The sequence below is a fragment of the Pteronotus mesoamericanus genome, unplaced genomic scaffold, assembly GCF_021234165.1.
Source record: "Pteronotus mesoamericanus isolate MK-2021 breed Mesoamerican mustached bat unplaced genomic scaffold, CSHL_Meso_final contig_221, whole genome shotgun sequence".
In the NCBI taxonomy this organism is placed as follows: Eukaryota; Metazoa; Chordata; class Mammalia; order Chiroptera; family Mormoopidae; genus Pteronotus; species Pteronotus mesoamericanus.
This window is the reverse complement of record NW_026555092.1, coordinates 19,642,857-19,670,368: the sequence shown is the minus strand read 5'-3', so window position 1 is coordinate 19,670,368 and position 27,512 is coordinate 19,642,857. Positions and strand designations below refer to the sequence as shown.

Here is a 27,512-nt window from a genome sequence, read left to right as displayed (position 1 = left end):
TGTCACTGGTTCTATTCCTGGGCAGGACATGCCTGGGTTGCTGGCCAGATCCCCCGTTGGGAGTACATGGGAGACAACCGATCGATGTCTCTCTCTCACATCAATGTTTTCCCCCTCTTTCTCTCCTTCCCTTCCCCTCTTTCAAAAAAAATAAATAAATAAAATTTTTTAAATGGTACATGGTTTTATAAAAAGTTTAGGTAATAAAATATAAAAAAATAAATAAATCACCCCAAGTCCATCACCAAGGAATAACCAGTTACAATTAACATTCAGATATCATTGTATAGGAGCTTGGATAGGGTTAGATAAATAGATGAAAGAAAAATTATAATAAGAACTGTTCTGTGCCCTGGCTGGTGTGGCTCAGTGGACTGAGTGCTGGCCTGTGAACTAAAGGGTAGCTGGTTCGATTCCCAGTCAGGGCACGTGCTTGAGTCGCAGGCCCGGTCCCCAGTAAGGGGAGCTTGAGAGATAATCACACATTGATGTTTCTCACCCTCTCTTTCTCCCTCCCTTCCCCTCTCTCTAAAAATATATAAATAAAATCTTAAAAAAGAATAAGAATCATTCTATATACACTATTTATATATAAAAATGTACTTAAAATCTCACTAAAAGTTAACAAAGAAGCTGAAGCAATAGCTACTGTGTATTTGCTATGTATAATGTGCATTCACAGTTTTGTGCACATTATACATGAGATTATTATACCCTTTATTATACTCATGATATGTAATCATTACACCCATATATAATGCTCATCCTTACTTTTCCCTAAAAAATATGGGCAAAAAAGTGTGTATTATGCACAGCAATATACAGTAATTTCAGATAAATGTTTATCCTAAGAAATACTCATTCTAAAAAGATTTATTAAAGTTAAGGACAAAAGATGAAAGACACTAAAAGATGAAATCATAGTCTCATTTTGCATTTCAGTTTTCAACTTAGCATAGAGTCTAGACTCTATGCTAAGAAAATGAGGTAATTAGCATTCTTATTTTTCTTCTTACCCCCTCTTCAAGATCTATACCTTTATATAGATATTTTTGCAATCATGATTCTCTTAGCTTTGTGCTTTGTTGTGTATTTAGATGGATTTGATGCTCTTTACAAGTTTTTCAGTCATAGTCTTTTTATTCCTGAATTTTCTTTGATTCATCACTTTATTGTCTGGATTTTATTACCAAGTACTTTTTTCGAGAAAGGCTCGTGGTTATTGTATTTCCTGAATTCTTTTCATATTTGAGAATTTCTGCCTGATATATTTTTAATTTAACAGCAATTTGGGTGAGCATAATATTCTAAGTTATAAAATGATACTCCTCTCTGCTCCCCCTCAAACTTTGAAAGCTTGGTTCTTTTTTTTAATGACTACCTTTTTTTGTGCTTGAGTACCAAAGAATTCTCTTTCATTTTTTTTTTTCCAAAAGATTTATTTATATCAACTCATAAAAGATTAGCACCCAGGCATACTTTTGAACTATGAGAATAGTTTCATAATTTCAAAACCTTAGCTCTCCTTGCTTTTTTATTAATTAGTAGTAACTGATCAGTTATTTCAGGAAGCAAATAGAAAGCTAAATATATTCTCTGAAATATCCTAAAATTAATAGGAAATGATAATGGCATTTATTTTTTCATTCTTAATTTTTGTAAAAGTTTGTTATTTTTTATTAAACTATATCATATACCCTTTTTCTTTTCAGTGGTTTGGTTTCAATTCATTTGGGGGGAATTTTCCTAAATGAAATCTCTGCATACTTTTAATGTTTCATTAGCTAGTTTTCATTCTTTTGTTGAAATTTCTTTGTGTTTTATATTTATCATCTAACGTTAAAATATTTCGCCTTTGCTGTATTCGCAGTTTTCTCGTTTTTTTTTCAAATTGCTGATTCGATTTGAGTCATATCTATTGTGTTTCTTGTTTCTAATTTACAGAATTTGCAATACTATTATTTCAGTTCTCACTTTGATTCCTTATCATTGCAACTCATTCTGTCTTTGAGCTCTTTTTTTCATAGGATTTATATTCTTAATAATTCAACTTTAATAATTCTATACTGTGACGCATTTATGGGGAGTTTGTATCTGTGGCTAATATTTTCTTCCAGGCTAAATTCTTCAGACTCTTTCTCTTCTTTTTCTTGGGATATATTTTAATACCTGTATTGCTGTTTTTTGATATGTTGCTCATACTTAACATGAGCAGCTCTATCAAACCTGTTTGCCTAAATGTAAGAGTTAATTCTCCTTGATACCCTTTCTACCTTAGTTTATCTTTTTGTCATTTTTTTTCCTTTCAAACTTAGTTTAACTACTTTGTTTCTCCCATCTGAAATTTAAGAGCTGTGCTTTGTGTCCTCACCACTTCTTTCTAGCCTGAGGCATGAGAGTGGTGGAAGAATAGAGATTTGCTAAGGCTGGGGTCCTTCCTTGGGGACCTGGGCCCTGAGCTCTCTCTTACGAAATCCTAATATTTATCTGTGTCAGAGCCTACTTAATCCAGCCATGTATGTATCTCACAAAGACTTTGGCTAGTACTGTGCTCTCTTAGCTGGCAAACCCTGGTGATCCTCTCTGTGTTTACTGATGGTGCTCTAAGGGACTTTCCTTTTCATGATTTTTGGTCTTTGACTTCACAGTTTGGCTTCTTACCTGCTTACTCTACCTCTCTCCAAATTATTAGTTACTAGTGAGACTTCTTAAGGTTTTGTTAGTTGACCTTCTTTCCTCAATATTGCTTCTGGGATGTAAGGATAAAGCTTGGAGACAGTCCCTTGCTAGCACATATGGTACCTTTATGCAAATTTGAAAATAGTGCCCTTTTAGGGGGTCTTAGAGCTTGTCAAGTGGTACACAGGTTGACTTTCATCCCCAATTCACCTCCTCAACTAAGCACCCTTGAGCAGGAACAACCTACACAATCACGCTCAATGTCTTTTTGGGAAATGGACCTCATTCCAACAGATCTTTTATTTTTTGCTTTAACTGTCATTTTTGAAAGCTTATTACATAATTTTATATCCTTTTGTTACTAGGTTGTATGTATAGAATTTTGGACCACTTTATATTTTTCATTTTATTAGATAATTGTGATCCTGTTCCACCTTGCCATCTTTCTTTGGAAATTCTCATACATGTATTTTCAAATTGCCTATTATGAAGCATATTTTTAAAAACAACCTTTGATTTAAGGAAAGTACTTTTTTAATAGCAATGAGAAAAATATTTAGTATTGTAGAAAACAAACACCATTGTTTGATGATGAGTTTTTTTAATCGATTAAATTTACAGAGCGAGCAAAGGGGAGAGGGAGGGAGAAAGAAATCGATTTGTTGCATTATTTCTAATTTTATTTATAAGTAAATAAAAAAGATTTTATTTATTTATTTCTAGAGATAGCGGAAGGAGGAAGAAACAGAGAGAAAAAAACACTAATGTCTGAGAGAAACATCAATCAGTTGCCTCTTGCCTGTGCCGCAACTATGGATGGCCTTGCAACCCAGACATGTTCCTCTTAGGGCTTTTGGTTGGTTCTTGCGCGTGTACTGACAGGAATTGAACCCACAACCTTGGCGTATTTGGATGATGCTCTAACTGAGCTACCTGGCCAGGACTTGATGATGAGTTTTTATTTTTTTAATTGTTAAATGTGTTTTATCTTATGTAAGCATGTCTTTTCAATATTATTTACCAGTTGGTTAAACATTATCTTTTAAAATACTGCTTTAGGAGTATCTGATTTCAATCTTCGTGTTGCATTGCAAACACTTTTGAAAGAGTACTGTGAAGTGTGCAGATCTCCCAAAGAGAACAAGTTTTGTAGTTTTCTGCAAACATCTAAGGTTCGACCTCGGAAGAAAGCAAGGAAGTACCTGTATGCAGTAGGTAAGAGCCTTTTAAAAAGTAATAGAAATTATCTCTATTTTAGGATCAGAACCTTTTAATGTTTCGTTGTTATTATACACGTCCAAATATTCAGGTGTGTCAAATAGAAATACAGGCTACAGATTTATAAATTGTGGTTATATAATACAGTGAACACATCTAAGAATAAAATAGCGACTTATCTGACATCTATTATTCTTTGATCTAAATCTTTGGGTTCTTAGATTATTCAATTATTGTCAATAACCAACTAAAGGAATATTACTTTAAGAATTGAACATTTGAATTTTAGTGAAATACAAGGAAAATAAACCTCAAAAATATTAACTATTCACAGTATCTTATATGGTTCTTAGGAATGATAGGAACCAGTGGTCTTTAAAGTAAAGATGTGCAAGATAATCCAGGGACATACCAGATAAACATAGTAAAACCTCTTTTTATTTTAAAAAGCGTTAAACCTTATCAATATTTGATATATATAGACAGATTGCGCAGGTTTACATATATAATTTATATATAAACATTTTCTGTATAATTTATATATATGTAATTAAGTGTATAATTTTATGTATGCTATGATATATAAATATGTAATTTTTGAGTGCATGGTAAACTTCTTTTAATGATGGGGTGTGCAGTCAAACCAGAATTTTAACTCACTATTTTTAATTGAAAGAGTCACTAATAGAAATCATAATGAAACTTTTTAAATAGACAGATAACCAGCTTCTAAATTTATGTTTTATCTAATATTCTGTTATAACCAAGACTACGTAGTAGAGCACTGTGGTTAACTTGTTGCATTTAAGCCATAATCTTTCAGAACTTGGCACATTGGAGAATAATACATATATATGGCAGGCTATAAAGCCTTTATTCTTTTCTTTGAAGTAGTTAATACTGAATGCCTAGATGTAGTGGGCTAGATTTTTCTCCTTACTACTATTTACATATTTAGCTGTAAGGGATCTGCTGTGTTCCTCCTATCCTTCCTTTGTTCAGGTGGATATACTCGGTTGCAGGGGGGTCGTTGGAGTGACAGCAGAGCCCTCAGCTGTGTAGAACGTTTTGACACCTTTAGCCAATACTGGACCACTGTGTCTTCGCTTCATCAGGCCCGATGTGGGCTGGGAGTAGCAGTTCTGGGAGGGATGGTCTACGCTATTGGAGGTAATAATGATAATTTCTTATTTACCTTATTAGTCTCTAGCTATAAGTTGTCTGAATTCTTATATGCCTTATATATATTGCTGGGTACTATAGGGTATACATAGGTACAGTTGTGCTTATTAAATATTTATTGAATAAATAGGTGAAAAAATAAAAAGGAAACAAGATATTGAATATTTCAGACTAAAGAGATACTTTGATTTATTGTAAGGCAGAATACTTAGGTTTGGTTCTAATGAAAAGTTGTTCATAAAATGTGGCATCAAAATTTAGGCCAACATTTATGATAAAAATTTTTAAATTCTGAAAGCTGCATTACAAATTTTTAATTAAATTACCTACATAGTGGTGTATATAAAAAACAAGTCAATTAGACATTGGGATATATTCCTTGATTGAAGTTGTTTTTCTGAAAATATTATTGGGAATTATAAAATGGTTAATGAATAAAATAAAATTAAGGAGATTTACATGTTGGAGGGAAATAATTAGGGATGTAAGGAGAAAAAATGCTGACACTTACCATCCATATTTACTTCTAGATAATTTTTTTGTTATAGCAACAAGTCGAGATAGTTCATCTCTAACTCTTACAGCTAATCTTTTTGCTCTATTTCTATGGGTCGGTCTAAAACACTAAAAATTTTATGTCAAAATGTTATTATTTTCTGACAGTAATACTGTCAGCGGGAAATACTTTATTTGTATCCTTTGGAGAGGACATAATTGTCCCTGAAAAACTTCATTAAATCAATAAATCTCATGGTGCATCTGAAAATCCCAACAAAGAAATTAGAGTTTTAAGCCTTAAAATCATAATTCTATATAATCTTTGACTAGAACTCTAGTAGTTCTTTTTATGTATATATTTTGGCAATTGTGTATTGCATGAACTCCCCTGTTTAATCTAGGGTCACAGTGTCCCATATGATACATGCATATATATGTATCCCCTTTCCTAATGCCACAGAGTGTTTTTGGGGGCTTATCAAAAATTCTATTACTTTGCTAGCTATTATTAACACTACAAACATTGCTATCTTAAGATTTATTTCTCATTATATAATCTTAAAATAATTTTTATTATCAAAGTAATTCAGGTTTGTTGTAGAAAATTTTGCTAAAACGAAAGCATATACAAAGAAAATAAAGCCCTAAACTGTGTGGCTCAGTTGGTTGGGCATCCTCCCACAAAGCGAAAGGTTACTGGTTCAATTCCCAGTCACAGTCAATGTCTGAGTTGTGGGTTCAGTCCTGATGGGAGGCACATATGAGACGCAACTGATTGATGTTTCTCTCTCACATCAATGTTTCTCTCCCTCTCATTCTTTCTCCCTTCCCCTCTCTACAAGTAAATAAATAAAATCTTTAAAAAGTAATTTAAAAAAAAGAAAAATCACCCATACTATAATTATACCATCCAGAGATAATCACAGAAGTTTATTTCTTTCTAGATACATATCTGGGTTAATTTTCTAAATACTACTTTTAAAAATTAAGATATAATTCACATACCATAAAATTCACCATTTAGAGCATACAGTTCAGTGGTTGTTAGTGTATTCACCAAGTTGTGCAACCATCACCTCTAATTCCAGAACATTTTCATCACTTCAAAAAGCCCCTCTCATTATTTACGGAAAATTTTATATCCGTGTAGGAAACTGTTTACTAGCCAAGTTCCTAGACTCCAGCCAAGGGTCAACCTTGCAAAGCAGACCCTTCTAAGGATAGGCAACCTCAGGCCTGCTGTGTTAACTCTTTTCTGTACAGTAGGAGTTTTGTATACGTTCAGGATTCTGGGCCCTTGTAAAGTTATATGTGCTGCAAATATCTTTACTACTCTGCTGCTTCACCTTTCACACTTTATGGGATCTTTTGATAAACACATGTTTTTAATTTTAATGTAGCCAACTCTATTATTTTTTCCCTTTATGGTCAGTGTTTCTTGTATGTTTGTATATATTTATGTATTTATTTTCCTCACCCAAGGAGAAGCTTATTGATTTTAGAGAGAGGGGAAAGTAAGGAGTGAGAGAGAGAGAGAGAAACATTGACGTGAGAGAGAAACATCAATTGATTGTTTCTCGTACATACCCCACTGGGACCAACCTGCAACTTATGTATGTGCCCTGACTGGAGATCGAACCATGATCTTCGGTTCATATAATGAAGTTCCAACCAACTGAGCCACACCAGCCAGGGCTCTTGTACTTCTTTAAAGAAATTCTTCCCTGCTCCAAAGTCACAAAGATATATACCTTTATTATTTTCTAAAATTTTATAGTTTTTCTGTTTACATTTATGTCAGTAATCTACCTGGATTTGAGTTTTTATAAATAGTGTGAGTAGGGAACCACTTTTATCTTTGTACATCTATATAAACAATTATCCTAGCATTGAAAATTGTTTTTCCCCACTGCTTTGCAGTACAAACTGTCATATGCCAAGTAATCAGTTATGTATGGGTCTGTTTCTAGATTTCTGTTCCATTGATCTCTTTGTCTATCCCTATATTAATTACTATAGCTCTTTTTTAAGTCTGATAAGCTTATCTGATAGGTCAGTGTGTCGTTATTATTTCTTGGAGTGCTTGGCCCATTGTACTTCCTATATCAATTTTAGAATCAGTTTGTTTTTGAAAATAATGCTGCATGATTCCACTTGTATAGGGTGCTTAAAGTAGTTAAAATCCTAAAGACAAAGTATAATGGTGATTACCAGGGGTGGGGCAGGGGAAATGAGGAGTTTTTGTTTAATAGGGATAGAGTTTCAGTTTGACAAGATGGAAAGAGTTATGGGATGGATGGTTGTGATGGCCGCACAGCAATGTGAATGTGTTTAACATCACTGAACTGTAAACTTATAAATGGTTGAGACAGTAAATTTTATGTGTGTTAAGTGTAATGCAATGAAAATGAAAGGATATTTTAAAAATTGGGATTATATCTGTAAGTCAGTTTGTGGATAATCATCTTTACATTGACTCTTCTAATTCATAAAGATGATACATTTCTTCACTTATTTAGCTATTCCTTAATTTAAAATTTTATCTAAATAGAATTGGCCAGTGTGGCTCAGTTGATTGCAGCTTTGTCCCATGCACCGAAAGGTCACTGTTGATTCCCAGTCAGGGCATATACCTGGGTTGCAGTTAGGCCCCAGTCAAGCGCATGCAGGAGGCAATCGGTCAATCTCTCGCTCTCTCCCTCTCTCTCTCTCTTTCTTCTCTCTCTAGAATCAGTGAATATATCCTCAGGTGAGGATTAAAAAAGGAAAAAATAAAGTTTATAGCCCTGACTAGTGTGGCTCAGTTGGCTAGGCATCATCCCGCAAAGTGAAAGGTCGCCAGTTTTTTTCCCAGTCAGGGTACATGCCTGGATTGCAGGTTTGGTCCCTGGTCAGGGCACATATGAGTGGCAACTGATGGATGTTTCTCTCTCACATGTTTCTCTCCCTCTCTTTCTCCCCCCCTCACTCTCTCTAAAAATAAATATATAAATCTTTAATAAATCAATAAAAAAAGTTTATAAATTTTAACCATAGAGGTCTTGTACAATATTTGATTATATTACTCCTACATATAGTATATTTTAAAATTCTATTACGAGTGTATTGTTCTTTAAAGAATTTTATTTATTATTAGAGAGAGGGAGAGGAAGAAAAAAGAGAGGGAGAGAAACATAGATACACTAGAGAAACATTGATTGGTTGTCGCTCACACGACCTCTGCTGGGGACCTGGCCTACAACCCAGGCATGTATTGAACCAACAACCTTTTGCTTTGAGGCATGATGCCCAAACCACTGAGCCACACCAATCAGGGCTTACGTGCTGTCTTTTTTAAAAACTTCATTTTCTATTTGTTGCTAGATAAGGATTATATTAAAACTCAAATTTTACAAGGATCAACATGCAAATCGAATGGATTGTTTGGTGGTAGAATTAGAAATAGATAATAGGAAAATTATGCCATTGCTTCATTAAATGGGCTTTACTAAATGATGGTGCTATGGTTTCAAAATAACACTTGCTGGGCAAATGACTTTAGTAAATAGTATAAAATTAGACATAATAGTTGAATTTCTAACAACATAGCATGCTACTGAATATTGTAAATATCATTCTTGGCTATTAGCATCAACTAAACCTCCTCATTTGTATCTTTTTTCTTTAACTCAGGTGAAAAAGATTCAATGATTTTTGACTGTACCGAATGCTATGATCCAGTTACTAAACAGTGGACAACTGTAGCTTCCATGAATCACCCCCGCTGTGGTTTGGGAGTGTGTGTGTGTAATGGGGCTATCTATGCTTTGGGTAATTATGCTCTTCATTTAAGGATATCTAATATTATTTAAATTCTATTTTTAAATTCTATTTTATTTATTATTCTATTACAATTGTCCCAATTATTCCTACTTTGCCCTCCTCCCCCCAGCATCCTCCACTCCCTCAGGCAATCCTCACACCATTGTTCATGACTGCATCATGCGTATAAGTTCTTCGGCTACTCCATTTCCTATCCTGTACATTACATCCCCATGGCTATTCTGTAACTACCTATGTGTCTTCTTTAAAAGATATTTATTTATTTATTTTTATAGGGAGGGGAAGGGAGAAAGACAGAGAGAGAAACATCAATGTGCAAGAGAAACAGATTGGTTGCCTCTCACACACCTCCAACTGGGGACCTGGCCCCCAACCCAGGCATGTGCCCTAGCTGGGAATGGAAGCAGCAGCCCTTCGGTTGCAGGCCAGTACTCAATCCACTGAGCCACATCAGCCAGGGCCCTATTTATATTTCTTAATCACCTCACCTCTTGACCCATTCCCAAATACCCACCTTCCATCTGGCAACCATAAAAACATTCTCCATATCCATGATTCTGTATCTGTTCTTCTTGTTTCCTTAGTTTGTTTTTTAGATTCAACTGTTAATAGATATGTATTTTTTGCCATTTTGTTATTCATATTTAATCTCTTTATTTTCCTAAATAAGTGCCTTTAACATTTCACATGATAATGGTTTGGTGATGATGAATTCCTTTAGTCTTTTCTTCTCTTGGAAGCTCTTGATCTGCCCTTCGATTCTAAAGGATAGCTTTGCTGGGTAAAGCAATCTTGGCTATAGGTCCCTGCTTTTCAGAACTTTGACTATTTCTTGCCAATCCCTTCTAGCCTGCAAAGTTTCTTTTGAGAAATCAGTTTATAGTCTTATGGGAACGCCCCTGCAGATAACTAACATCTTTTCTCTTGCTGCTTTTAAGATTCTCTTTTTCTCTTTAACCTTTTACATTTTAATTATGATGTGTCTTGGAGTGGGCCTCTTGGTATCCATCTTGTGTGGAACTCTCTGTGCTTCCTTGACTTGTATGTCTATTTCCACCACTAAATTAGGGAAGTGTTCTTTCATTATTTTTTCAATTAAGTTTTCAATTTCTTGCTCTTTCTCTTCTTCTAGCACTCCTATGATGCAAATGTTGGAATGCTTAAAGCTGTCCCAGAGACTCCTTGCACGATCCTCTTTTTTGTTGTTGTTGTTCTGATTGGTTGTCTTTTGCTTCCTTATGTTCCAAATCATTGATTTGATTCTTGGCTTCATCCACTCTACAGTTGTTTCCCTATATATTATTCTTTATTTTAATGTAGTATATTCTTCATTTTTGACTGGATATTTTTTATGTTGTTGAGGTCCTCACTAAGTTCCTTGAGCATCCTTATACCACTGCTTTGAACTCTGCACCTGATAGATTGCTTATCTATGTTTTGTTTACGTCTTTTTCTGGAGTTTTGATCTATCCTTTCATTTGGGCCATGTTTCTTTGTCTTCTCATTTTGGCAGCCTCCCTGTGTTTGTTTCTATGTATTAGGTAGAGCTGCTATGACTCCCTGTCTTGGTAGTATGGACTAATGTAATAGATGGCCTGTAAGGTCCAGTGGCACAACCACCCCTGTCACTCAAAGTGTGCCTGCCATGTAGGCTGAATACATCCTCCTCTTGTAGTTGAGCCTTGATTGCTGTTGGCAGGTCAATGGGAGGGTTTACCCAGGCCAGTCAGCTGCAAGGATTGACTGTGACCACTGACCACCGACTCCTGCACTCCTTGGAGGATCAGCTGTGCAGGAGCTGGACGGCGGTGCTCCAACGTGGTCTATAGCTGTCCACTGGGTGTGCAGGCTCTGGGGTGTCCTGGGTGTTGTAGGCACCTCCCACCTGTGTTCTACCTGGGGCCATCCTGCATGAGCTGTAAGGCAATCTGAGATGGCTGTTGCTTGAGCTGGGCTTGGAGATGCCCAGGTGAAACCAAGCTGCGAATCTAAGATGGGTACTGCTAGTACCAGGCCTGGGGCCACTTAACAATAGGTACAGGGGCTAGGGGCTTAATGAGGCCAGCAGTTGCTTGTTTGAGAGGATTTAGGAGGTTGTGAAGCATGAGCTAAAATCAGCCATTCATATGGAAAAGTCATGGTTAACAGTTTGGTGGGCCTGTAAGTTGGATGGGACCGAGTCTCAGGGCATCTTAAGGGTGGGGTAAACAGTTTAAGCCAGATTGATTGAGTTCAGATATGGCATCCACCTGCCAAGCTCTGTGGCTCTGTCGGAGGAGGGTTCAGAAAAGGGACAATGGCCTCTGCCTGTCTTTCTCCCTGAGAAAATGCTCTTCCCTAGCTCCTGCCTTGCTGTCAGACACCTCTGTTCCTGCCTGTGTGCCATTGGTGTCTTTCAAGCTGCTATACTGGTGCTGGAGCTCTGAGGGAGTAAGTCTGAGTAAATCCATGAGTAGGTTCTCTAAGGGGAACTGCTTGGAACTCCAGAAATTTCTTCCATTGACACAGTCCCTGCTAGTTTTTGTAGGCAGAAGTTATGTGGACTTACCTTCCTGACGCTGGAACCCTGGGCTGTGGGGTCTGGTATTCCTTGCTCCCAAGATATCCCTCCTGAATTTTTATCCACCATATGTGGATATGGGACCAGCCCATTTGATGACTCTGCCCCTCCTGCCAATCTTGATAGATGTGGTTTCTTTAATTCCGTAGTTGTCAGACTTGCATTCATCTCAATTTCTGATAGTTCTGGGTGATGGTGGTTCTATATTTATTTATTTATTTTTAAACATTTTATTTATTTTTAGAGAGAGAGAGAGAGAGGATGAGGAGAGAGAGAAAGAGAGGGAGAGAAACATCAGTGTATGGTTGCCTCTCATGTACCCCCTACTGGGGACCTAGCCTGCAACCCAGGCATGTGCCCTGACTGGGAATTGAACCAGCAACCCTTTGGTTCGCAGGCCTGCACTTCATCCATTTAGCCACACCAGCCAGGACTGGTTGTTCCACATTTTAGTTGTAATTTTGATGTGGTTGTGCAAGGAGGTGTTTACCTATGCCGCTATCTTGACTGAAAGTCTATTTTATTTTTTTAACGTATATTTTATTGATTATGCTATTACGGTTGACCCATTTTTTTCCTCCTCTTTATTCCCCTCTGCCCTGCACCTCCCCTCCCACTAGCATTTCCGCGCCCCGCCCCCCCGCACCCCGTCTTAGTTCATGTCCATGGGTCATACACGTAGGTTCTTTGGCTTCTCCATTTCCTGTACTATTCTTAACTCTCCCCTGTCTATTTTGTACCTACCACTTATACTCCTTATTCCCTGTACCTTGCCCCTTTTCTCCCCACTCCCACTCCCCCTCCCCACTGATAATCCTCCATTTGATCTCCATTTCTGTGATTCTGTTCCTGTTCTAGTTGTTTGCTTAGGTTCAGTTGTTGATAGTTGTGAGTTTGTTGTCAGTTTACTGTTCATAGTTTTGATCATCTTCTTTTTCTTAGGTAAGTCCCCTTAACATTTCGTATAATGAGGGCTTGGTTATGATCAACTCACTTAACTTGGCCCTATCTGGGGTGCACTTTATCTGCCCTTCCATTCTAAATGACAGCTTAGCTGGATAGAGTAATCTTGGATGTAGGTCCTTGCCTTTCATGACTTTGAGTACTTCTTGCCAGCCCCTTCTTGCCTGCAAGGTTTCTTTTGAGAAATCAGCTGATAGTCTTACGGGAACTCCTTTGTAGGTAACTGTCTTCTTTTCTCTTGTTGCTTTTAAGGTTCTCTCCTTATCTTTAATCCTGGGGGAATGTAATTATGATGTGCCTTGGTGTGTGCTTCCTTGGGTCCAACTTCTTTGGGACTCTCTTAGCTTCCTGGACTTCCTGGAAGGCTATTTCCTTGGCCAGATTGGGAAAATTCTCCTTCATTATTTGTTCAAATAAGTTTTTAGTTTCTTCCTCTACCTCTTCTCCTGGCACCCCTATGATTTAGATGTTGGAACGTTGAAAGTTGTCCCGGAGGTTCCTAAGCCTCTCCTCAGTTTTTTGAATTCTTCGTTTTTCATTCTGTTTCGGTTGAATGTTTATTTCTTCCTTCTGCTCCAAATTGTTGATTTGAGTCTCAGTTTCCTTCCCTTTACTGTTGGTTCCCTGTATATTTTTCTTTATTTTACTTTGCATAGCCCTCACTTTTCCCTCCATTTTGTGACCATACTCAACCATTTCTGTGAGCATCCTGATTACCAGCATTTTGAACTGTGCATCTGATAGGTTGGCTATCTCTTTGTCACTTAGTTCTTTTTCTGGAGTTTTGATCTGTTCTTTCATTTGGGCCATAATTCTTTGTTTCAGTGTACCTGTTATGTTGTAAGGGGCCAGAGCCTTAGGTATTTACCAGGGTAGGGCAACCCAGGTCCCTGGGTTGTGGCACTATATGTGGAGGGGGGATCAGAGAGGAAACAATGCCAGTTGCTTGGTTCTCGACTGGCTTTGAATCACTTCCCACACTACCCATAAGCAAATTGGGCCCTTCTGGTGCTGACTCCCGGTTGATAGGTTTGTGTATGTTCTAGGACCCTGTGAGTCTCTTCAACAAACACTCCTGTAGCGCTGGCAGTTTCTTCTGCTGCCCCAACCCCCACAGGTTTTTATAGCCAGAGGTTTTGAGGCTTTCTTGTCCCATGCTGGAACCCTGGTTTGTGGTCTCTTTCTCACTCCTGTCTGTCCTCCCGATTTATCCACACACAGATGTGGGACCACCAGTTGATATCTTGCCCACCTTGTCCTCCAGCTGCCACCTTGCCACATGTATTCTTTGCCCTGGCCGCCTGTCTCCACCCCTCCTACCAATTTGGATGAATGCTTCTTCTTTAACTCCTTGGTTGTCAGACTTCTATACAGTTTGGTTTTCTGGCAGTTCTGGTGGTTTTTTGTTTTTAAATTTGTTGTTGTCCTTCTTTTAGTTATGGGAGGAGGCGAAGTGTATCTACTTATGCTTCCATCTTGGCCAGAAGTCCTATTATTTAAATTTTTAATCAGATTCTAATTACTTTAGAACTTTTCCTTCATTCCTATAAGAAACTTGTATCCTTTCAGCTTTATAAACTCCTATTCTCAAAATGTTATTACTTGGGGAATATTGTCAAATGTGGAATTCTTAAAGAGAGATAGAGATAAAATGTAGGTGAGATGTCCAATGAAGCACTTCAGCTGATATTTAAATCTCATGATTATATAAGCATTCTGAATATGCAGAAGTTGTTTTAAAAGATAGTTGTGCAAAAAAAAAATGATTGTTTTGCAAAATACCAAATTTCCTATGCAATATGTTGAAGTTTTTGTTTTGTTTTATATTAAATTTCTAATTGAAAATATGCAGAGAGTTAAAAAATCTGAGTTCTACTCAGTCAAATTCTAACTTCTTCTGTGATCTTGGACAAATAAACCCTCTTTTACATATGATAATCATCCATAATACAAAGTTGTAAGATCAAAAGTTTTCTAAGGCTGTTTTGATAAATAAGATTCCTTTATCACAGACATAAAATCTTTCTGTTTTGTTACAGGTGGATGGGTTGGAGCTGAGATAGGGAACACCATTGAACGATTTGATCCTGATGAAAATAAATGGGAAGTAGTTGGCAACATGGCTTTGTCACGCTACTACTTTGGCTGTTGTGAAATGCAGGGTAATTGCTGCATAAAATATGTTTCAAAAAAATATATATTTTCAAAAACTAAGCTTGAGGCTTTATTTGCACAAAAGTATAGTATATGTCTATTAGTATTAAATGATTAACACTAACAATATGGAAGTTCTGTGTTTATCCTCTTATTTTTGTATTTCTGTATTGCCAAAAAAATCTATTTTTTTCAAAATAAACAAAGCTAGAATTTAAAATTCCAGATAGGCAAAAATACTTGACTAGGACAATAAGCATTTAAAATGTCATTCTTTATTGTTAATAATTTTCTCTCCCATGCAGGCCTTAGTGTTTCTAAATAGGGAGAGAATATCAAAAACAATCTTCACAGTCTCCTCTTATAGGCTGCCTCAGTGTTATTTTTAAACGGTACATTGTGATTCAGTCCACACAGAATATAATGCTATGGTAGTTTTGAAAAATGTTGTACTGAATATTAAAATGGTATATCAGGTATAGTAGACATTATTTTAATTGTCTACTATACCTGAGAGGTAGTAAGCACTGTCAAATAAAACCTGATTCTCTGTCCAGAGTTGGAGAGCAAATTTATATGTCCCTGCAGAGTAGGAAGCAATCTGCCCATTGTTATATGACAACTCAGCCTGCTTTGTTCCCAGCTCAAGTTCTTCCTGCTTTGTGAGTACCTTCTCAAATTTACACTAGCATTTAATGTTCAAATTACATGGTGCAGACTATATTCTGTTATTCAATGTTATGGTGTTCTTTAGTTATTCTATATTTATTATTTTTATCTGCCCAGCTAAAATCATGGAGCTACAGAAGCATCTTGGAGATAAACTATTTCAATGCCTTCATTTATAAATGAAGAAGTTGAAGATTAGGAAGGCTGTGAATTGTCTTTCTTCATAGCTGTTTACTGGCAAAGCTGGAACTGGAACCCAAATTTATTAACATTTAGCTCACATTTTTTAAAATGCCATATAACTCCTCACTTTCAGAACATGGGAAGCACAGTGGGCACTCAAAAATAATGATAGATGGTCAGAACCATTAGTTTCAATCAAAATTAAAAAGGGATTCTCTGTGAATTCCATTCTGTTGTACTCTCTATTTTATGTCCATCTGAGCAACAGATAGGCTGTCTCCAAACATAGTTATGCCATTCCCAGGTTTAGTGCATAATATTTTTTAGCAGGAAAAAGAGTCCCTTTCCTTCTCCTTTTTTACCTATCCATGGTAGCAGTGCATTTGGAAGTTGAGATCATCAAGCAGACAAGATGGGAAATCCTTGTCTGACATTTAATAGCATAATCAGGTTCTTTGAAAATTCAGTTCCACTTTAAATTCATACCCCTAATTCTTTGTAACATGCTTAAATGTGAGCCATGATAAACTAGACAGAAGTTGATTTCTCCTAAAAAATTAATAAGCCCTACTTATAGTATCAGCATAGCACTGAAATCACAATATTACTTTTGCTAATTATTATATCCTATGTTCTATAGTATCTAAACAAAAATATTCCATTTCCAGGTTTAATTTATGTAATCGGGGGCATCAGCAATGAAGGAATAGAGCTTCGTTCTTTTGAAGTTTATGATCCACTTTCCAAGCGTTGGTCTCCACTTCCTCCAATGGGAACCCGGAGAGCATATCTTGGGGTGGCTGCACTCAATGACTGCATCTATTCTATCGGAGGGTGGAATGAGACACAGGATGCTCTTCACACTGTAGAAAAATATTCCTTTGAAGAGGTAGGTTGGATGATTTCAAATATTTAGTATCCTGTTATTCTTTTAATGTGTATAAGATCTGTAGTGATGTGCATTCTTTCATGTTACTGGTCATTTGTAGGTTTCTTTCAAAGAACTAACTTTTGGTATCATTAGTTTTTTTTTCTATTGATTGGCCACCTTCTATTCAGTTCATTTCTGTTCCTTTTTTTCCCCTGCCTTTCATTTGTTTTAGGTTTAATTTGTTATTATTTTTCTAGATTCTTTAAGTGGAAGCTTAAATTATTGATTTTTAGAACTTTTTCTTCTATAATGTAAACCTTTAAAGCTGTAAGTTGTTTCAAGCACTTCTTTAACTGCACTCCACACATTTTGGTATGAATTCACATTCATCTCAAAATACCTTATAATTTCTCTGGCAAGGTTTTTTTAACCAACAATTTGTTAGAAATATGTTTTTTCATTTTAAAATATTTGAGAATTTCCAGTTATCTTTGTGTTACTTTAATGACATTGTGATCAAGGAACATACTTTGAATGATTTCTGTTTTGGTAAATGTTTCATGTGTACCTGAAAAACAGTTGTATTTTGCTGTTGTTGAGTATAGTGTCTATAAATGTCAATTAAGTCAAGTTGATTAGTGTTGTTCAAGTCTTCCCAACGTGTCCAGTTGTTTTGTAAATTAGTAAGAAAGAAGTGTTGGAATCTCCACCTATAGTTATGGATTTATCTGTTTTTAACTTCATTTCTTCAGGTTTTGTTACACATTTTAAATCTCTGTGATTGGCCCAGGCCAGGTGGCTCACTTGGTTAGAGTGTTGCTTCCTAATACACCAAGTTCGCAGGTTCAATCCCCATTCAAGGCACATAACAAGAATCAACCAGGAAGGCATGAATGGGTGGAGCAACAGGTCAATGTTTCTCCCCGCCCTTTCCTTTCTCTCTGAAATCAATTTTAAAAAATGGATGTCCATTATGAAGTCTGTGCACATTGAAATTATTATGTCTTCTTGATGAAGTGATCTTGTTATAGTATGAAGTGTTTTTCATGTCTCGTAATAACCTGTATTCTGAAGTCTACTTTGATATTAATGCAACCATTAATGTAGCCAATTTATGTTTTGATTAGTATTTGCATGGCATATCTTTTTTTTCCTTCTACTTCAAATCTATGTCTTTACATGTAGTTGTAGTCTGTGTTTTTTATGCAGTTTGACAATTCCTGATTTTCAAATAGTCTTTAGAGTTTCCATTATATGTATGTAATATAATTGCAGGTGTGGTTGGTTTTTAGACTTCTTTCTTGCTCTTTTTTTATTTGTACAATCCATTCTTTGATCCTTTCCTGCCCTTTTTCTGTCTTTAGGTTGGTTATTTTAGTATTACATTTTATCTCTTTTGTTTTCAATCACCTGTATATCTTTACCTTTTTTCCTAGTGGTAGCTTTAGGGGTTACATTATATACATTTATATTTTTAATATATCAAATCTAACTTCAAATACTATCATATTACTTAACTTTCAATGTGAGAAACTTATAAAAACATACTTTCATTTCCCACTTCCATCCTTTGTGCTATTTTATTTCTGTGTATGTTGTAAACTGCACAGTATTTTGTTGTAGTTACTTAAATAGTCAATAATATTTAAAGTACATTTTAATGAAAAAGTTTTAGTAATTATGCATGTATTTACCATTTCTAGTTCTGTTTATTTTTTGTGTAAGACTAAGTTGTATCATGTCATTTTCTCTTAGTCTAAAGAACTTTCTTTAATATTTCTTTTAGTACTGGTCTGCTAGCAATGATTCTCTTAGATTTCATTTTTTGAAACTTTTTTCCTACCTTCACTTTTGAAAATATTTTGCTGAGTATAGAATTATAGATTGTTGGTTTGTATTTTTCCTATTACTTTATCTTTTTAAAGATTTTATTTATTTATTTTAGAGAGAGAGGAGGGGAAGGAGAAAGAGAAGAGAGAAACATTGATGTTTGAGGGAAACATTGATGGGCTGCCTCTCTCACATGCCCTAACTGGGGAATGGGCTGCAACCCAGGCATATGCCCAAACCAAGAAACTGGCCACCTTTTACTTTATAGGAAAGTGCCTACTGAGCCATGCATGTCAAGGCATTTTTCCTATTATATATTTTTTCTTTTTTTAAAAGTATATTTAAATAATTATGCTATTACAGTTGTCCCAATTTTTCCCCCTTTGTCCCCTTCCACCCAGCACTCTCCACTCCCTCAGGAAATCCCCACACCTTTGTTCATGTCCATTGGTCATACATAGAAGTTCTTTGGTTACTCTGTTTTCTGTACTGTACTTTACATTCCCATGTCTATTCTGTAACTACCTCTTTGTACTTCTTAATCCCCTCACCTCTTCACCCATTCCCCCACACCCACCTCCCATCTGGCAACCATCAAAACGCTCTCTGTATCCATGATTCTGTCTCTGTTCTTATTTCCTTATATTGTTTTTTACATTCAATTGTTGATATGTATTTATTGCCATTTTATTATTCGTAGTCTTGATTTCTTTTTTTTCTTTCTTTCTTTTTAAAGATTTTATTTATATATTTTTAGAGAGAGAGGAAGGGAGGGAGGAAGAGAAGGAGAGAAACATCAGTGTGTGGTTGCCTCTCACACACCCCTACTGGGGGCCTGGCCTGCAACCCAGGCCTGTGCCCTGACTGGAAATGGAACTGGCAATGCTTTGGTTCTCAAGCCAGCACTCAATCCACTGAGCCACACCAGCCAGGGCATTTTTCTTTTTCTTAAATAAGTCCCTTTAACATTTCATATAATAATGGTTTGGTGATGATGAACTCCTTCAGTTTTTTCTTACCTGGGAAGTTCTTTATCTGCCCTTCGATTCTAAAGGATAGCTTTGCTAGGTAAAGCAATCTTGGCTATAGGTCCCTGCTTTTCAGAACTTTGAATATTTCTTGCCAATCCCTTCTAGCCTGCAAAGTTTCTTTTGAGAAATCAGCTTATAGTCTTATGGGAACTCCCCTGCACATAACTAACATCTTTTCTCTTGCTGCTTTTAAGATTCTCTCTTCATCTTTAACCTTTGACGTTTTAATTATGCTGTGTCTTGGAGTGGGCCTCTTTGTATCTGCCTTGTGTGGGACTCTCTGTGCTTCCTGGATTTGCATGTCTATTTCCTTGACCAAATTAGGAAAGTTTTCTTTCATTATTTTTTCCATTAAGTTTTCAATTTCTTGCTCTTTCTCTTTTTCTTCTGGTACCCCTATGATGCTAATGTGAGAATGCTTAAAGTTGTCCCCAGAGACTCCTTGCACTATCCTCTTTTTTTTAATTTTTTATTCTTGTTATTGTCCTCATTGGTTGTTTTTTACTTCCTTAGGTTCCAAACCATTGATTTGATTCCTGGCTTTATCCACTCTACTGTTGATTCCCTATAAATTGTTCTTATTTCAATTAGTGTATCCTTCATTTATGATTGAATCTTTTATATGCTCTAGAACTCTGCATCTAATAGAGATTGTTTATCTCCATTTTGTGTAGTTCTTTGCCTGGCATTTTGATCTGTTTTTTCATTTGGGCCTTGTTTCTCTGTCTTCTCATTTTGACAGCCTCCCTGTGTTTGTTTGTATATATTAGGTAGAGCTGCTATGACTCCATGTCTTGGTCATGTGGCCTAATGTAGTAGGTGTCCTATAGGGTCCCGTGGTACAGTCTCCCCTATCACCCAAGCTGGATACTTGAGGTACACCCTCTACGTGGGCTGAATATACCCTCCTCGTATAGTTGAGCCTTGACTGTTACTGGCAGGTGAATGGAAGGGATTTATGCAGGCCAGTCAGCCTCAAGTACTGGCTGTGACCACTGACCACCAATATCCTCCCTCTTTAGAGGACCATCTTTGCAGGGGCAGGGTGGTGGTGCTCCATTGTGGTCTGTAGATGTACACTTGGTGCTCAGGCTCTAGGGCTTCCCAGGTGATGCAAGCCAATGTCAGCTACCACCTGTGTTCTGCCCAGGACCTCCCAGCTTGACCTACAAAGCAGTCTGCAGATGGCTGCTACTTGTGTTGGTTCTCAGGCAAAGCCAAGCTGTGACCCTAGGCTGGCTGCTGCGAAAGCTGGGCCTGGGGCCAATAGCAAGAGGTATGGGGGCTGGCTAAGGCTACCTGTTGCTTGTTTGAGAGGATTTAGGAAATTGTGAAGCATGAGCTAAGACCAGCCATTCATATGGAAAAGTCATGGTTAACATTTTGGGTGGGCCTGTAAGTTGAGTGGCATGGAATCTTTGGGAAACACCAGAGTGGGGCAAACAGTGTGAGCCAGGTTAATGGAGTCTCAGATAGGGCATCCACCTGCCAGCTCTGTGTTTCTGTGGGAGGAAGGTTCAGAAAAGGAACAATGGCCTCTGCCCACCATTCTGTTTGGGAGAAAGTTGTCCTCCATCTCCTGCTCTGACACCGGCCACTTCATTTCCTCCCTGTCTACCACTGGTTCCTTTCAAGGGGCTACCCCGGTGCTGGAGCTCAGAGGGGGTGAGTCTGAGTAAGTTCATGTGTGGATCTTCTAAGAGGAATTACTTGGAATTCCCACATTTTCTTTCACTGACTGAATCCCTGCTGATTTTTACAGCCAGAAGTTATGGGACTTATTTTACTGGCACTGGACCCTGGGGTGTGGGGCCTGGTGTGGTACTGGGATATCCCTCCTGAATTTTTATCCACCACATGTGGATGTGGGACCAGCCCATTCCATGTGTCCACCCCTCCTACCAGTCTTGATGGATGTGGTTTCTTTAATTCCATAGTTGTCTGACTTCCATTCAACTCGATTTCTGACAGTACCAAGTGATGGTTTTTCTGTAACATAGTTGTAATTTTGATGTGGTTGTACAAAGAGCGAGCTGTGTTTACCTACACTTCCATCTTGACTGGACATCAAACATCTTTTCATGGGTTTATTGGTCACTTGTATATCTTCTTTGAAGAGAAATATATTCAAATTTTATTTTAAAATGGATTATTCGTCTTTTTATTATTGAATTATAAGCATTCTTATGTATTCTAGATACAAGTGTTTTGTCAGATATATGATTTGTAAAAATTTTATCCATTCTCTGGTTTCCTTCCATTTCTTTATGGTATCCTTAGAAATACAGTTTTTAATTTTGATGTTCAATTGATTTTTTTCTGTTATTGATTGTACTTTTGGTGTCATAACTGAGAAACTATTGATTAATTCAAGTTCATGAAGATTTATGCCTGCACTTTTTTTCTAAGAGTTTTTTAGTTTTAGCTCTTATATTTAGGTCTTTGATTCATTTTTTAATTAATTTTTTATATGGTGTAAGGTAAGGGTTTGCCTGTTCTTTTACATGTGGCTAGCCAGTTATTCCAGCATAATATGTTGAAAAGACTGTTCTTTTCCATTGGATTGTCTTGGCGTCTCTTTTGACAGTCAGTTGACCATGAATATGAGACTTTATTTCTAGCCTCTTAATTTTATTCATTTATCTATATGTCTATCTTTATGCCAGTACCACAGTGTTTTAATTAACTGTAACCTTGTAGTAAGTTTTGAAATCAGAAAGTGGGAGTTCTCAAACTTTGTCCTTTTCTTTTTCATTTCTAAAGAGACCTTTTTATTTTTAAGTATATTCTATTGATTTTGCTATGACAGTTGACAGTTATTTTTAAGTATATTCTATTGATTTTGCTATGACAGTTGACTCATTTTTCTCCCCTGTATCCCCCTCCAACATGTACTGCCATTCCCTCCAGTATCCCCCGCCTTAGTTCACATCCATGGATCGTACATGTAAGTTCTTTGGCCTCTCCATTTCCTATACTATTTTTAACCTCCCCTGTCTATTTTATACCTACCAATTATGCTTCTTATTCCCTGTACCTTTTCTCCCATTCTCCCCTCTTGCCCATCCTGCTGATAACCCTCCATTTGATCTCCTTCTCCGTGGTTCTTTTCCTGTCCTAGTTGTTTGCTTAGTTTTCTTAGTTTTTGTTTGCTTAGGTTCAGTTGTTGATAGTTGTGAGTTTGTTGTCAGTTTACTGTTCATAGTTTTGATCATCTTCTTTTTCTTAGGTAAGTCCCCTTAACATTTCGTATAATGAGGGCTTGGTTATGATCAACTCACTTAACTTGGCCCTATCTGGGGTGCACTTTATCTGCCCTTCCATTCTAAATGACAGCTTAGCTGGATAGAGTAATCTTGGATGTAGGTCCTTGCCTTTCATGACTTTGAGTACTTCTTGCCAGCCCCTTCTTGCCTGCAAGGTTTCTTTTGAGAAATCAGCTGATAGTCTTACGGGAACTCCTTTGTAGGTAACTGTCTTCTTTTCTCTTGTTGCTTTTAAGGTTCTCTCCTTATCTTTAATCCTGGGGGAATGTAATTATGATGTGCCTTGGTGTGTGCTTCCTTGGGTCCAACTTCTTTGGGACTCTCTTAGCTTCCTGGACTTCCTGGAAGGCTATTTCCTTGGCCAGATTGGGAAAATTCTCCTTCATTATTTGTTCAAATAAGTTTTTAGTTTCTTCCTCTACCTCTTCTCCTGGCACCCCTATGATTTAGATGTTGGAACGTTGAAAGTTGTCCCGGAGGTTCCTAAGCCCTCCTCAGTTTTTTGAATTCTTCGTTTTTCATTCTGTTTCGGTTGAATGTTTATTTCTTCCTTCTGCTCCAAATTGTTGATTTGAGTCTCAGTTTCCTTCCCTTTACTGTTGGTTCCCTGTATATTTTTCTTTATTTTACTTTGCATAGCCCTCACTTTTCCCTCCATTTTGTGACCATACTCAACCATTTCTGTGAGCATCCTGATTACCAGCATTTTGAACTGTGCATCTGATAGGTTGGCTATCTCTTTGTCACTTAGTTCTTTTTCTGGAGTTTTGATCTGTTCTTTCATTTGGGCCATAATTCTTTGTTTCAGTGTACCTGTTATGTTGTAAGGGGCCGGAGCCTTAGATATTTGTCAAGGTGGGGCAACCCACTTTACTGCACTGTGGTGCCATATGTGGGGTGGTGGTAAGAGACAAAACAGTGCCACTTGCTCAGCTCTTGCCCTGCTTTCAGTCACTTCCCCCACTTCCCACAGACAAATTGCGCCCTTCCAGGTGCTGCCCCAGTGCTGATTCTGGGATGGGTGGGCTTGTATATGTCCTAGGACCCCATGGGCCTCTACAATGGACTCTCCTGTGAGACTAGCAGTTTCCCCCCCCCACCCCCGCCCACCGCAGCAACACCCACAGGTTTATACAGCCAGAGATTTTGAGGTTTAGTTCCCTGTGCTGGAACACTGGGTTGCGTGGTCTGTCTCACTCCCAAGTTCTTCCCAGTTTATCTGCACATGAATGTGGGGCCACCTGGCCCGCCAGCCACCCCCTTTGCCATACATCCTCTGTGCCCCTCCTACCAGTCTGGATGAATGTTTCTTCTTTAACTCCTTGGTTCCATACAGTTCAATTTTCTGGCAGTTCTGGTTGGTTTTTGTTTTTAAATTAGTTGTTATCCTTTTATGCAGTTATGCAAGAAAGCTAAGCGTATCTACCTATGCCTTCATCTCAGCTGGAAGTCTGTACTTTAGAAAAATAATGTATTTGGCTTGGGTTTCTTGAATTTCATATGAATTTTAGAACCATCTTGTTAATTTCTACCAAGAAACCAGCTGGTTTTTTGGTAGGGATCACACTGAATTTGAGATGAATTTAGAGAGTATTGCCATTAACTATATTAGCTGTTTTAATCTTGAACATAGATGACTTTCCATTTATTTAGGTCTTCAATTTGTTTCAACAATTCAGTGTAGTTTTCAGTTTCTTGCACTTTGTTGGTTAAATTTATTCCTGAGTATTTTATTTCTTTTGGTCCTATTGCGAATTGAATTGTTTCCTTAACTTTATGTTTAAATCTTTCATTGCTTGTGTAGAGGAATTCAATTGATTTTGTTTGTTGATCTAATATCCTTTAACCTTTCAGCACTCATACTTTGTTTTTTGTTAATTTCTTGGGATTTTCTATATGTAAGATCATGTCACCCTTTCCAGGTAGCTCAGTTAGTTATAGCATAGTCCCAATTCTCCAAGGTTGCAGGTTTGATTCCCCAGTCAGGGTACATTTAAGAATAAACCAATGAATACATAAATAAGTGGAACAACAAATAGATGTTTCTCTCTCCCTTCCTCCCTCCCTATCCCCTCTCCCTCTCACTTCATCTCCCTCTCTATAATCAATAAATAAAAATAAAAATAAAAGATCATGTCATAATGTGGAGATCATTTTACTTTTTCCTTTCCAATCTGGATGGCTTTTATTTCATTTTCTTTCCTAATTGCTCTGGCTAGAATATCTGGCTAGTACAGTGTTGGATATAAGGGGCAACCTTGTCTTACTGTAAAGCATGGTTTTGATTCTCACTTCTGACAAGTTTTAAACTTTAAAGATATTTCAAATTCCTTTCTATATGATTTTATTTGGTAATTTAAAAAGTGAACTTTCTGTTGCTATTTTTTTCTATATGGCTGGAAATGAATAGACTTTTGTTCCAAAGTGTTTATCAGTAAGTAGTTATCTTGGTCTTCATGCATAAATCTGAAATTTTATTATTATTTACAATCTACTAAAGTTCTACATTATAAGTCCAAACCCTTAAAATAATGTAAAACACGTTTCTAGTTTTACAGAGTTTATTTTGAGGTGACTCAGGATGGAAAGGAAATTATACTTCTTTTCTTTTTTTAATTTTTATTTATTGATTTCAGAGAGAGAGAAGAAGAGAGAGAGAAACATTGATCTGCTGCCCCACTTACTATATGCATTCCCTGGTTGACTCTTGCATGTGCTTCAACTAGAAATTGAACCCATACTCAATTTGGGAATATCATGAGGATGCTCCAGCTGAGCCACTTGGCCAGGGCACAAACTGCCTTCCTCTTACACTGACAGAAATGAAAGATGAACATGACAGGATAAGCTTTGTTCCCTTATTATTAAGAGCCATTTTTGTGGGGAAGCAAAGGTTAGTTCTCCCTAATGAAAAACATAACCCCAACATCCTAATTTATCTTAATCAGCTATAGAATTTTGTAAATATATCTGTCTTTTAAAATATATTTTTTCATTTATAATCAAATAGCCTTCAAACTTAATACAGTTCTTCAGTTTCAAAGGATTGTTGCTGGGTTTAGTATTCCAGCATTTCATTTACATTCAGACCAGCAAACACACATTGAGTCTCTCTAATATGCTGGAGTTCTACTGGATACTGGGATGTTAAGGTCATTAAGTCTCTGACCTCAAAAAGTTCACCTTCTAGCATTGAGGAATAATAATTGTTCACTATTCATGATTTTATAAACTTTGTTCACCACGTACTTTATTTCCAGATCCTTTTTTTACCTGGCTACTTGCTCATTTTGTTGTAGGAAAAACTCAGTTCTTTTTGCCAACACAATAAAGAGTTACAGATCAGCAAGTCTATTTACATGCAAGCAAAGTGATGAGGGATAGTGGTAAGTTTTCATGGGAGAGGATGGGCCTAGCCAAGTTAGGGATGAAAGGCATAGGCTTGGGCTACAAAAAGCATCAGGTCCTTTGTCCTGAGGACTTACATTCTTGAGGGATGAGGTGAGGGAGTTACATATTGATTGGTGGGTAAAGGTGGTGCCAGCTTTCCCCAGGGACTGAAGTGACCACCTAAACATAGGTATGTGTGCAGGGTTGTTAACCCAGATTCTTACCTTGCTCCATACCACCTTTTGTCATCCGTTGTAAAACAGATGACCAGAAGCAGTTAATCAAAGTTGAGGCAGTTACCCAAAGTTATTTATGGGCTCTTTTTGTAAGCCTAGGGACCCCATCTTAAAACAGATAGTATGGCTAGAGGCAGGCAGTTAACCAAGTTGTTTTATGGGCTTTTTCTTTGGGCACTGTGGGCCCCTTCCTCTTCCCCTTTCTTGACCTTGGGATGAATACACAGTTTCAAAGGCTTTCTCCCAGATAGTGGAAACAATACATACAGAATTTCAAGGGCTCCCCTCCTCCTGTGCTATCATGGTGTTTCTTGGGATGTTTGGAACACCTGGCAATCGTATTGGACCAGGCTCAGGACGGCTGAGTTAGTGCGTGAGACATGTCTCCTTCTTCCTCCCTGCGTTGGTTTAATATCTATCCTACCTAACATTTTCTCTTTTGATTTTTTCCCAGGACCTTAGCTGGATTTCCTATTTTCTGGGTATTCCCTGAAGTAGAACTTTACAATTCATTTTGGCTATAGCAGTTTATTGAAATTTCTTCAGAGAATACTGTGTACAAGGAGTTAGCAAACTTTTTGTTCAAGGGCCATATACAATCTTTTTTGGCATATTCATTTTTGTTTTTTAAAATAACTCTTTAATATGGAAAAATAATTCTTAGTTTGTAGGTTTATACAAATAGGGCATAGTTTATGACCCCTGATCTATACTACCTTTCTAAAAATATGTTTGGAGTCTCTTAACTCCACTAGATCCTTTGCAGAAAGGATTACATGGTCAAATAAATTTGTCAAGTGTTTTTTGCTATATCATTCTCCTGAAGGCTTATAAGGCTCATTAGCATTTCGAAGACTTTTAAAAGCCTTCTGTATACTGTATATAAGCGCTTTTCTTCTAGGAGATTTGTGAGTTTGGGGGGGCAGGGTACATACATTCTTTATTTGTACTTCATAGAAC

General features: G+C 37.1%; 1 protein-coding gene across 1 annotated transcript in view; it reads left to right on the top strand.

The window, feature by feature from the left end:
* The window catches only part of IPP (intracisternal A particle-promoted polypeptide), a 41,024-nt gene that overhangs the window by 10,548 nt on the left and 2,964 nt on the right, over positions 1–27,512 (top strand). The window contains exons 4-8 of the mRNA XM_054572147.1: positions 3,739–3,894; positions 4,900–5,067; positions 9,250–9,387; positions 14,962–15,084; positions 16,597–16,817. Coding sequence (XP_054428122.1) covers positions 3,739–3,894; positions 4,900–5,067; positions 9,250–9,387; positions 14,962–15,084; positions 16,597–16,817 — 806 coding nt within the window. The remainder of the gene's footprint in view (positions 1–3,738; positions 3,895–4,899; positions 5,068–9,249; positions 9,388–14,961; positions 15,085–16,596; positions 16,818–27,512) is intronic.